The sequence below is a fragment of the Trachurus japonicus genome, chromosome 17 (genome assembly GCF_045865225.1).
Source record: "Trachurus japonicus isolate A0001 chromosome 17, Traja_1.0".
NCBI classification, from domain to species: Eukaryota; Metazoa; Chordata; class Actinopteri; order Carangiformes; family Carangidae; genus Trachurus; species Trachurus japonicus.
The window spans coordinates 14,358,930-14,371,935 of NC_140923.1; the positions used below are offsets into that span (position 1 = coordinate 14,358,930).

A 13,006-nucleotide genomic window follows, 5' to 3' on the forward strand; every position below is an offset into this window, starting at 1 on the left:
GTCATACCAGTAGATTCATGTTGTTGTACATCTTATTACCTTTGTTTTACAGTTAATTTCTGTCTTAATCATCTTATAATGAAATACTGTTTCCTCTGTCTCCCAGATTAACTACTCCCTCAGCACTGCCATGGTTGTAGGCATTTTCATGGCTTTCGACAAAAAGTGTTACACATCACCGTCCAACCTGCCAGCACTGGTTGCACTGCTTCTACTATACGGGTAAGACTTTGCTAAATTTCATTTGCTTCAGATTGTGTAGGTGAGGTGGTGGTTTACTGTAAGAGTTCCCAAAGGGCTTCATTAGGATGTCTCACCTCTACTAAAGTAAAAAAGAAAAAAAAGACGAATGTGTGACTAAATGAGACAAGAGGAAGTGGATAACGAGCTGATTCACCAGCGAGGAAATCCAGGGAACAAGAACAAATTGCAGAAATTGCATGAAAGGGAGGTGAAATAAACCGAAGCGGGCAGGAAATGAATGAAAACTCTGATGATGGGAAATAGTTTTGAAGTATTTTTTCTCCTTTCTCTGGCTCCTTTGCCTCACAGATGGTCAGTGACACCGATGATGTATCCCATGTCCTACATATTTAACATCCCGAGCACAGCATACGTCTCTCTGTCCTGCATCAACCTGTTCATCGGCATCAACAGCAGCGCCATCACCTTCATCTTGGAGCTTTTCGAAAACAACCGCGTAAGTACAAAAAAACACAGATGATGAAACGTGGCAACAAAAAAAAGAAAATTATGTAAAAAATGTAAAGACCAAACCTCTTTTATTTGACAAAAACTGCAGTTATTTCATGCTTAGATATCAAAATGTTTCATTAAACATGATGCCAATGAAGATTTTTTATTTTTATGTTGTTGTAGATGTCAGATATTTAGACGCAGACAGCTCTCCCATGACACTGAATGAATAAACTTGGTCTGATATTATTGTCAAAGTGTTTTGTATTACGTCAGTGCTTCAGGGGAATGTGAATTGAATCGAGTTTATGTGTTTCTGTGTTTTCAGTCTTTGCTGATGTTCAATGAGTGGCTGAAGAAATGCCTGTTGGTGTTCCCTCACTTCTGCCTCGGGCGAGGTCTGATAGATATGGCCATGAACCAGGCCGTCACCGATGTTTACGCCAGGTTCGGTAAGTACAGTCTACTCATTTTTTTTATTAAAAGGTTTGGTCAGGAGCCTCGTTTGACTTGGCAAACTTACCCAACACTTACATGAGTCATCATAAAAAAAGCTGCCATTTGAATTATTGGTCTTTTAATCAGTGACAACTAGGTGAGAAAAGCCCAGAGTGCAGTCTCCAATGGAAAAAAAAGGCAGCTTTGCAAAACTTGAACCTTTAGGAGTCAAAATAAAAAAAACCCCTCCTTTGTTGTGTCAGATTTTTGAGTGACAAATGACTCTGTGGTACAGACGAGTTATCACTGTCCTCTCATTCAGGACAAATAATGTTTGAACAGCCTGTGAGTTATATAAAATAAAACCATCTGAGGTTTTCTTTTGTTTTTACTCACTGAACAAAGGGCAGATTTTCAGAACTGATCTCTGTTTCTCTGTTTCCAGGTGAGGAGCACACCATGGACCCTTTCCGGTGGGACTTTGTGGGGAAAAATGTTACTTTCATGGCCATGGAAGGCTTCGTGTACTTTATCCTCAATCTTCTCATCCAGTACCGGTTCTTCATGGACCACTGGTAAGAAACAGGGTTAATACCGATCAGTGTTGTTATTATTAACAGGTTTACATACACAGCATCTTCACCTTTCCACTGAAACTTTGTTGTTGTTCACAGATAAAAGTTCATCTCTTGTACTGTACCACACATCTGATGTTTTTTTTCTTCTTTTCTTTTTGTACCCTCAGGTTATCAGAGTACAGACAGACTTCAACAGTCGATGAAGATGACGATGTTGCTGCAGAAAGGCTGAGGATTTATGAAGGAGGGAGCAAGACAGACATCCTGCAGATCAGAGACCTGTCGAAGGTACAAAAAAAAAAAAAAAATCACTGACTCAGAGACATCTATGACTAAACATAACTTGCTCTCACTGTACTGACACTGCAGGTTCAGTAAGATCCTTGTTTTCTATATGGCTATTCTAAAATCAGATTGTATTGATTAGTTTCACTTCAGCTTTATTTTCATTAATCCATATAACCATAGAAATATAAATATTCATATAGCTGAATTGGATTTCATCCATGCAAACAGACTAAGGAGCAAAAAGAGTTTATACATTGACATCATACACACTGACAAAACTTCAGTAAGATGGTTAGATATATAAAAAAAAAAACAACCCCAGTGGCACATGGAAAAGAAACTTTGAAGAATACAACAATACAGACAAAACAACTGGAAAATAACAATACAGCAATTTCTTAACAAGCCAGACAGTGCATAACATGTCATAAATACACATTAGTATGAACTGTAGCAAATAACAACAGAACAGATAGAAAAGATGTGTGTAAACATGTTTAATATATAAATAAGTAACACGCTGTATCAGTGGTGTAGTCTAATTTGTTGTAGTGGGTATACTGCTTTTTAGGTGAGTAACACTGTTCATACCTGTCTCACATAGACTATAGTTAGATCGTTTTATTGTAGTGGGTAAACTCAGTAGTCGAGTTGTAAAAAAAATTCAGGGGGGATGGTCAATTTTTTTCACCTTATTAAAAAAAAAGGGTACCAACTCAGCTGGGCTTTAATTGATTTGACATCTATCTAAAGCACTGTAGGGGGGTCTGGGGGCACTCCCCCAGAAAAAAATTGTGATTTTTAACACATAAATAAGGCATTCTGGTGTACTCTGAGGAGGAAATAAAGGGAAAAGACAACATTGCTTCAGATAAAACATTTAAAAAAGCCCATTTAGTAGGACTACTGACTAAGGTTCCTTTCATTGTAATGACAAGAATGGCTAAGTGTATGAAAGTGAACTCAGAACTGGTCTAGTGTGGACGGAGCTGTGGCTGGAGAGCAAAAACAAAACTCTGACCGAGAATAGTCACTCCTCGCGCTCATAGACGTTGATGTAAACACAAAATGTAAACACACTAACATCAGTGGGTCACTTGCAGCACCACGCCGGACCGGACCGGGCCGGTCCACTGACCCACCGGCGGTCTGTCCCTGCTGGCGCGAGTCACCACGACTGCAGAAACTTCTCCCCTTTTCCGTGATTCGGAGCCGCTCGGAACGCTATCTATCGCTAGAGTTCAGATTGTCACCTTGGTTACCTGGCTGTTAACCAATAAAATTCTCGCTTCTACAACACTTCTCTCTGATTGGTCGTGGCGTCGTGCCTGTGTTGCATTCACTGTGACCGGGAAATTACAAAACTACCTTCTCAGTTAATGTGCGCTTCTGTTTAACTCCGTCTGAGAAAACATCCTGGACCTGGGCTATGTAAGAAATGTTCGGGGGGAATGCCCAGGCCAGGCGACAGCCTTAATATAATTATAGTTATGTCCAACATTTAATGTAAAAAGGGGATGGAGAGGGGCAGTGGCGCCGCCAGCCGGAATCCTGTACGCACTGTGCGTACAATTTTTTTCATAGGTGGAAAAAAAAAGAAGCAATTTTGTTTATTTTGAGCGGGTGTGATAAAGACGCTTGTTGTTTGTAACAGGCTAAACGTGCTGAGTTCATTGATTGTTAAACCAATCAGTGGAAGCCTAACGTAAAAGCCAGTGATTGTCGTTTACATCATGTCATCTGTCTCTTTTTGATTTCTGGCGCCTATTACACTACCGCTATGTGATGATTACGCCCGGTCCAGTATAGAAATGTCAAAAAGACAGTTGAGCCTTTTCCAGGCATTTAAAAAAAAAAAAGAGAGATCCAAACCCACGATCACAAACACGCAGCAGAGCAGCGATAATGAAGGTCTCTCCTCTCTAGCTCCAAACTCACTCGTCTGCACCGCGATTATGGACTCATAAGTGCCGATTCCAGGTTGAGCCCCCACTGGGGGAGCCTCGGCCCATCAGCTGTGTGTCTGTGGGTATGTGTAACCCGTATGTGTGTAGCCTGTGTGTGTTAATCTCTCACGCGCTCTGTTAAGATGAATCAACACAAACCGCTGCAGAGCGCGAGCCTGGCACAGAGGTGCGCGCTCTGGCGCATCTGGCACAGTCGGTTAACGGCACCGAAAGGAAACTGGCTCCGCTCCGCGGCTATTTCGCGTCCGACGTCTATGTTAAGCACATGTTGTTATTGATATTGTAGCGTCCGACCCGACGTAACTACAACAACATAACACAAACTTATCTGACAGCTCTCTCACTTTTTCCTCTGCTCCTCCTCACTCACCTACACACACTGTCTTCCTCACACTCACCCCGGCCCCTCAGCTTCTCATCCAACCATACCCTACCTGCCCGTACACATTCACAGTCAGTCAGGAATCACACAACTTAAACATCACAACAACATTACTGCGGGGTCGCAACAATATTTTCAGTTGTGCAGTATATTATGACAAGTCCCATTGCTACGTGGCATGATGGGCACAGCGACCCTCCCTCCCCCCCCCCCCGAAAAAAAAATTGTTGCAGCCTATTTGCCGTTTCTGTGCGTACATTGAAATTGAATCCTGGCGGCGCCACTGGAGAGGGGGGATGGCATTTTTACAGGGGGGATGATTTTGATCGTTTTTATTTCAGGGGGGATGCCATCCCCCCCCATCCCCCCTCAACTCGACTACTGGGTAAACTGAAATATTAATGGATTTTACACTGAGTATCACATAGACTACACCACAGCACTGCATGGAATGGATAAAAACAAATATTAAAGAGGGTGCATACACACAGATTATTGCATTGTGATAAAGAAAACAAAATTATCTGCTAATTGTCACTTATAATGAAATGTACACAGATACACAAATATAACTGCATAAACAAACTGAGTTATTATTGTTTCCATGGCTTCTCTGCACAGACGTATGTGGGCAGGAAGAGGGCAGCTGTGGACCGGATTTGTGTGGGAGTCCCTGCAGGAGAGGTGAAGTCACTGAGTTCATTGAGAGCTACTAATTCCTTCTTTCTTTCTTTCTTTTTCTTTCTTTAATTCTGATTCTCAAGTTTTGTCTTCTTGTGTTTGCTAAAGTAAACCCACACCGACTAAGCTTTTAGTCACACACGTAGAGATGGAAATGCATTTACCATCAGCAGGCAACGTAATGAAGTCTGTTTATCTAAGGTCTTATTTTTGTCTGGGTGTGTTGGTTATATTTATATTATTACATTAAACCTTTGTGAGACGTCTCATGAAAACTAATAGATTATTAGATTCATAAGGACATCAGTCAGTCAGTCATAACCTCAGTACTTCACTTTCAGTATCTGGGCTGAATGTGCTCTTGTATTGACACAATGATCGTCTTTTGTCCTGTTAGTGCTTTGGGCTCCTGGGAGTTAATGGAGCTGGAAAGACGACGACCTTCAAAATGCTGACTGGTGACACCGATGTCAGCTCTGGGGAGGCGACTGTGGCTGGATACAGGTACGAAGAGATCAGTCAGAACCAGACATAAACCCTCTGCAGGGCTGGATGGGCTGGTGTTAAAGAATAAAATCTGTTCCAGATGAAAAGCTGCTGGAAACAGTTCAGTTATTTAGAGAGTCTGAGGACCCAGAAGGTCGTTCAAACTTAATTTCCATCCTGTGACTAAAAAAATGTGTTTCTCCAAAACAGGCAAAAGGAGGATTGATTGACAATTAAGTTTTTCAAATCCCAAATCAAATTCTGTCAGTGAGCGAATGCTTTTGGTGCCAGTGTTCTCTAATAAAAAATATTCTCATGCCAACTATTCTCAGAGTACAAAGAGGTCAGAGATGCTCCTGCAACAACTGCAGTAAACAGAAGAGCACTATTGTGCTGTATTTGGTCAAATTAAGTTGTAAAGTTGCTCCGGTTTTGACCTCTTTTGAACTTTTTCCTCCCTCTGTTCACCTTGGACGAAGGAAAAGTGGAGCCAGAAGCCTAATTCTGTGTGAAAGTACATGGTTCCACCGAGAGGAAACACTGGAAATGCTCTCAAACAGCAATTTAAGACACTTAAACGCTTAAACCCATATTAATAAAAGTCCTGATTGAGTGCTATTAAAAACAACTACTAATTACAGCGGCTCTTGACTTTTCAGTCAAGTGAGTTTAGACTACAGTGTGACCTCTCTTCAAAGCTTCAGCCTCAGTGTGGATGTGAGTCATGAGCATACAGTATTTTCCTTGAGGAAGTGAAAGCATCATCACATTCTTGTTGTTACATCTCAGCGGCGACTTTAACCTCAGTACATGTGGCGACCATGGGGACAAAAATTAAGAACCCACCCCCTGACAGGAAGAGAATTGAATTTTGAGGTTTTAATGTTGGGTATTATTTTAATGGCTCAGGCTGGAGACTGCTTTGTGTCAGCTAAGTGTCCCCACAGGGATAGTGAAACACACACACACACACACACGCACTTTTGCTTTTTGAGAAACACTGGAAACCATCACGCACATACTTGGCAGTAATTAGTGACAAAAAACAAAATTTGTCCATTAAATGAATGAATACAGTTGATAAGAAAATGAATCAGGACACTCTGAGCCCTACGTGACATGTTTTAAATACAGACATTATCAGTGCAAACCACACACACAGTTTGTTTGATCGATAGTTTGTTATTCCTACAGTGTTATGCAGCTGTGTGTTCACTCGCACCTTGTTGTGTCTCGTTTCCCAGCATCGTGACAGAGATTCTTGACGTGCACCAGAACATGGGCTACTGCCCTCAGTTTGACGCCATCGACGAGCTCCTCACCGGCAGGGAGCATCTCTACCTCTACGCTCGTCTCAGAGGGGTTCCCGAGTCAGAGATCTCTCGAGTGAGTAGGACTCCAGCAGCTGCATCACATCTGCTGCTGCCTCACGGTGTCTCATCCTCCCAGGAAACTAATGTTTGGCTGAGCGTCAGACACAGAGCTCATCGGTTTTGTTAATTAATGCTGTTTTGTGCATCTCCCCTTTATACCGTTGCTCGGTGTTTGCTAATGTTTGTTTTGTCCTTTTTAATTTTGCAGAAGTGTTGTTATGGAGTGGCCCTAAACATGTATACAGTAAAGCACTCTGGGTAGAAGTACCCTCCAAACACTTCTCCACTTCCCCTTGTTATGTACCGTAGGTGGCAGAGTGGGGCATCCAGAAGCTGGGGCTGACAGAGTACGCCGGCCGCTGTGCAGGGACCTACAGCGGAGGCAACAAGCGCAAACTCTCCACAGCTATCGCGATGATTGGCTGCCCGGCGCTGGTGCTGCTGGTGAGTCGGGCCAATGACGAGCAGCTCATGAGCCCATTATTTGGGTTTTTGGGTTTTATGCAGGGATTTATCAATAAAACGGTATATGGCTCCAGATGGGAAGCCATATGGGTTCAGTCAAGCCTGGCCCCGAATGTTTTATACATTGGCAGGCAACAGCTCGGTTCAATTCAAGTTGGCATAAATCTAAGATCTTTGCCATATGCTGATAGAGATAAGGATTTGGTCTCTGCTCAGATGGTCTCTCGTTCGCTAGGAGAGTCAAGTTTGTTTGTTTATGTTTGCTTGTGTGTGTGTGTGTGTTAAGGACGAGCCCACGACAGGGATGGACCCACACTCTCGCCGCTTCCTGTGGAACGCCATCATGAGCGTCATCCGGGACGGCCGGGCCGTGGTGCTGACATCACACAGGTTCAGTATCTGTCTAATAATGAAATTAATCCACTGCACACATCTGCTGCAGCAGATGACCAAACACACTTAGCTGCTCTGCCAAGAAGTTTTTTTGCTGAAATCATGACTAGACATGTGTGTGTGTGTGTGTGTGTGTGTTTTTACTGCAGAGATCTGTGAAATTATGATTCACTGCTCACAAACATGTAACAGCAGCAATAAAAGATGGATTATTGTTGTTGTTCTCCCACCAGCATGGAGGAGTGCGAGGCCCTCTGCACTCGACTGGCCATCATGGTCAATGGGACCTTCAAGTGTTTGGGAACCATCCAGCATCTCAAATACAAGTAAGAGGCTTTGAATGTTTTATCACAGACACTATGGGACAGACAATTCATGTACTTAGAGATACAGTATATTCCAAAAAAGGCAAACGTACACAGCCATTTGTATGTATTGCTATTGCTCCACAGCTAGTGTTAGCATTAACAGATGTGTGGTTATTAATGTAGACAAAACGGCACATATTTCGCACCACACTTCGGTCCTTTACTCGCCCACAGCTGTGGAGATGGAAAGTAATGTTAATGTAAACTCAAGCATCTATCACGTTTTTTCTTTTTATGCTAACCAGCTAGCCCCAGACTGCCTCGTCACTTCCTGATGTATCGCTGCTCAGAAGGCCTATTATAATAAACTCTTGTTATGTAAACGCAACAATGGCTGAAGCTCTTGTCAAGCAACAATCACAACAATCACCACCACCTGCTTCCAGAAAGAAACCACATCTGGCATAAGAGAAAACTTCTAAACTTTGAACAAATGGAAAGACACATGCAAACTTTCATCCATTGTTTCCCTCATCTAGATTTGGAGACGGCTACGTAGTGACCATGAAAATCAAGGCAGCTAAGGCCGGCGTGTCCCCCGAGCTGGAGCCTGTCGAGAGCTTCATGGAGAGCTCCTTCCCCGGCTGCGTTCAGCGGGAGAAGCACTACAACACGCTGCAGTACGAGATCGCCTCGTCCTCGCTAGCCAGGATATTTCAGCTGGTGGTGGCAAATAAAGAGCGACTCAGCATCGAAGACTACTCCGTTTCTCAGACAACACTGGACCAGGTACATGGAAAAAACTTCACTGTTTATATAAGATCAGATCCAATGTAGCTTTCTTCTTTTTAACATGACATTTCAAACTGAGCTTTAACACCATGCCAGAAATAACTAGCAGATACAGAACATTTGTGACATAAGTCAAAGTCAAAGTAAAAAAAGCTTACAAAACATGTTTTTGCAACTTTAACTAAATTACAGTAGTTAACTCAATTTTCTTCCTGCCTTTCAGGTGTTTGTCAACTTTGCCAAGCAACAGACAGGAGAGGACGAGGACATTACGTTACAAAGACGGATGACAGGAGGAAGAAAAGACATCAAGATTTCACCAGTGAAGAGGAAAACATGAAAAAGAAAAATCATCTGTTAAAATACAGAGACACAAAGGTACAGGTTTAATTAAGCCGGGCAGTAAACGACTGTAACTTTCCAACTCCTTTTCCCCTTCACTAGCCAAATATACTTTTTCAGGACAGAGACAAGACTGGGCGTCACTGGTAGAACAGTCCATCAAAAAAAAAAAAACCATCTTTGATTGAATTATTACTTGAAATCATGTGAGCTTCTTATGGGAAAGAATGATGCTTGTGTTTATACTGACTGACTTGTATAAATATGTACATATTGTATGTGTAATGAAGACTTAAGCACCTTAGCAGTATTTTTAAAAAACGTCAACATTGACTGGCACACGCTCACACACACACACACACACCTCAACTTTATTTACAGTGTTTAAATTAAGTGTCATTTCATGTTGTTTGTCTCAACTGTCTGAATACAAAACATGTTTACTATCACTTCTCTTCTTTTCAGTCACTCACTGTTGTGTTTCATACATTGCCTGTCATGTTGCTCCCCAGTGTCAGTACAAAATAGCATGACGCTTTCCTCTCGGAGGATTACATTTGGTGTTTAAAGAAGAAAAGGAAAACAAAGAGCCGTTAGCTGAATGTAGATGTAAATAAAGAGGAATTCTATTTTGTATCTGGCCAAATAAACCTTAAACATGCTTTATACTTTATGCTCTGTGCAGTCTTGTCAAGCTGATTTGTACTGCATCATCAAACCCAAATAAAACGGTCCAGAGTTTTCCTAAGGTAAATGTGAAGTGCAGTAAATTGTCATTAAACATTTCAGCCTTTTAACTTCAGAGTTGAAAGGCTGACCCACAATGCATCCCGTGACCTTCGCTGAAAAGCTAAGACGGCGGCCGCTGCAGGTCAGCAGAGTGGCTCAGAGATAGCTTTGCATTGTGGCCAAGGCAACGCTGTGCAGAGAGTGGCCTGTCACAACTCGAATTCATCTGACACACAGTCCAATTACTGCTCTTCTGCCGCAAGTGGATGGTGTCATCGCCTCAGGCCGCCCACTAACCTGGATTTCATTGGCTACCCTCAAAGAAACAGAGGGATGATGGCACTGTGGCTGCTAATGAATTCTCTGGTGTGGATCTCATGCACCTCTCCTGCTCAGATGGTCATCTGGATGGAGCTGATGAGCATGAATAGTGCCGCCGTGGGAGGCCAAACAAGTCATACTGTAACAGGGTGTGAAATGTGACTGCTCGTATGCGGCTGAATACTGAAAAAGGCTAATTTAGAGCTTGCTGAGACAAGAAAACAGGAAAAAAAAAACACTGATATTGTCCCTGTTACCAAAATTTAACACACATTTTTATTAAAAACATTGTGGACAGCAATGGAAACTAGTTATTTTTTATGAACTGTACTGAGTAAGTATTTCTATTTTATGCTGCTTTATACTTTATACTCTACACCACAATGTTTCACAGGGAAAACACTGTTCAAAACAAGTACAAAACATCCGAAGGACTAAATCTATTAATCAGTTCATTAGTTCATTAGTTAGTTAAGGGATTATCAGCAACTATTCTGATGCAAATAGAATAAAAGTATTAGACTGGTATAAAAACTCCACCTTTATCAATATATTGTTGCTTTTACATTTCTGTTTGTGTATATATTTAAGCACAAATAACTTTGAAATTCTCATTAATGTGATTGACACTACTGATATATCACAAGCTTTTTACAGAGCTACTTTATATTATGTTGTATTATATGAAATTAACTATAAATGTATAGTGCCATATAGCAATAAAAAAGAATATTAAACATAGCATAAGGATGGATATACTCAATTAGCTGCTGTAAAGCACAAGTCAGAAATACTTTTCTGCCAGAATCCCTGTTGCCATGACACAACTGGGAGACAGTTATTAAAATGATGGAAATATTCTCCCTGTGTGACACGAGATGAGAAGTGTCATCAATATGTTTGGGATCAGGTCACATCATCAGCACACAGTTGTTGCTCTTATTAAAGCTTTCTTTCATTTGTGGCAAGAAGTCAAAGTCAACAACGAACCCACAAAATCTCTCTTATTGTTTTAATTTGACAAATCTCTGTCACGTTTTTCAGTCAGTTGCCTGAAATTTGAATTCAGTGAAGTTTAATGAAGCAGAGTCTGTTTTTTTTTCTATCTTGCACACATGACTTTCCTCACAAAGTGAACGTGATCTTTAAATATTGTACATGCAAATAGGATAACAATCGCTAATTTACTGTACTGCTGCAGCTTAAAATGATTCAAACTTAAAATGATAGGAAAATCCCTGATTTACATGAATACATCATACAAATATCATCTACAAATAAAACACACTGTGAAAGACTTGTTGTACTGCTGTCCTGAGATGAAATACTTCATGGTCCGACTCACCTGATGCTGTGCACAGTGGGTGATGGGTGAAGCTGCAGACCCCTGGTGATATGACACAGAATATGAAATGTTTTTTTCTTTTTTCTTTTAATATTGTGATCATATCTCAACATCCCAAAGTTTTCCTTTCATTCGCTGACAGATAGAAACTCCCTCACATATATTCTCTTGTTTTTTCAGATGCCATATGGCACATAATGTAATCTAGTCAGACAAACTTCATCACTGGTATTGCAGAGCAGAGAGAAGAAAGCGACCCCGCGGGACTCAACAGGACCAGCGGCTACCGGCTTAATAAGCACCACACAGCCTCAGTGGTACATCAGTCTCTCTTAATCACATACATACCAGGTATTGATCCAAGGCGTCCTGCCCCTCAATCAATACATATGAGGTTAATTATGTGATGAACTGCATTTATTACAAAATCCATTCTACATTGCAGTGATTCCAATACTAATAAAACTGTCCTGAACTTTATAAGTCTGTCTCTTTAGCTTGATGTACAGACCTTGGTGGTCTCCACTTAAAATGTTCTGGTGCTTTCATGACAAACAACAAATGTTCCTCTGTGATTCGATGAATGATTTTCACATCTGACAAATACCTGATGAACAACTATTCCTACTGAAGGTCTCTAATGGAACTATTAAAATGTGTAAAAACACTTTATTTATGATATCAAACAGCCTTTGTGGTGATGAAATATGAGGTACTTACTGTGTGTGCGTGTTAAAGGACAATTTCTCCAATTTTACCTGTCAATTTACTAAACACAGGTATCGTATTACACGATTACCAATAAAATTGAAAAATTTCATTTTCAGACACTTTCCTCTTTTTATTCCTATTATAAACATTAACTGTGGTTTATTTTTCACAGTGATATGTTTGGAAGGGATTGGTCAATACAATTTTAAGAAGATATACACATAAATAATGACATTTTCACAATCATTTCATGAAAAGAGGTGTGAAAAATTAAATTATTTAAAAAAAAAATCCAGGGCACAGGTAGGTTACACACCATCAATATGAATCTACTATGTGGGTGTTAATTAAGCAAAACGATGCTACAACAGCATTATGGGAGTAGGACCATAATGTGAAAGTCCAAAGTCTAATTTGTTTCTTTAAAAGTTTCTCTCCTTTATGAAGCAACAACACTGAATCACTGGTGTAACTTCTTAAGGTTTTCAAGACACATATGTATTTAATATTGATATTGTTGATATTTTACTGATCATATGCCTCATCAGTCTCAGAAAATCAGATCACAGGACAGACACCCTCTGATTTGTGGATTTGTCGAGTGGAGGAATTTCCAACACTTACTGCCGCAGGGAAACATTAACAGAGTATGAACAATATGTGACTAACATAACAGACTGGTAATGTTTAATAAGGTATTTTCAACACAAG

At 40.8% G+C, this 13,006-nt stretch overlaps 1 protein-coding gene across 3 annotated transcripts in view; it reads left to right on the plus strand.

Annotated features, from left to right (window-relative positions):
- The window catches only part of LOC146970316 (retinal-specific phospholipid-transporting ATPase ABCA4-like), a 46,009-nt gene extending 36,789 nt beyond the window's left edge, over nt 1-9,220 (plus strand). For all 3 annotated transcript variants that reach the window (XM_085804534.1, XM_085804532.1, XM_085804533.1), the window contains 13 exons: nt 107-222; nt 553-700; nt 1,025-1,148; nt 1,580-1,709; nt 1,880-2,000; nt 4,971-5,033; nt 5,428-5,534; nt 6,761-6,902; nt 7,199-7,333; nt 7,641-7,744; nt 7,981-8,073; nt 8,595-8,844; nt 9,071-9,220. In XM_085804534.1, the coding sequence (XP_085660660.1) occupies nt 107-222; nt 553-700; nt 1,025-1,148; nt 1,580-1,709; nt 1,880-2,000; nt 4,971-5,033; nt 5,428-5,534; nt 6,761-6,902; nt 7,199-7,333; nt 7,641-7,744; nt 7,981-8,073; nt 8,595-8,844; nt 9,071-9,187 (1,650 nt within the window). In that variant the 3' untranslated portion in view covers nt 9,188-9,220. The remainder of the gene's footprint in view (nt 1-106; nt 223-552; nt 701-1,024; nt 1,149-1,579; nt 1,710-1,879; nt 2,001-4,970; nt 5,034-5,427; nt 5,535-6,760; nt 6,903-7,198; nt 7,334-7,640; nt 7,745-7,980; nt 8,074-8,594; nt 8,845-9,070) is intronic.
- The last annotated feature ends 3,786 nt before the right edge of the window (nt 9,221-13,006 follow it).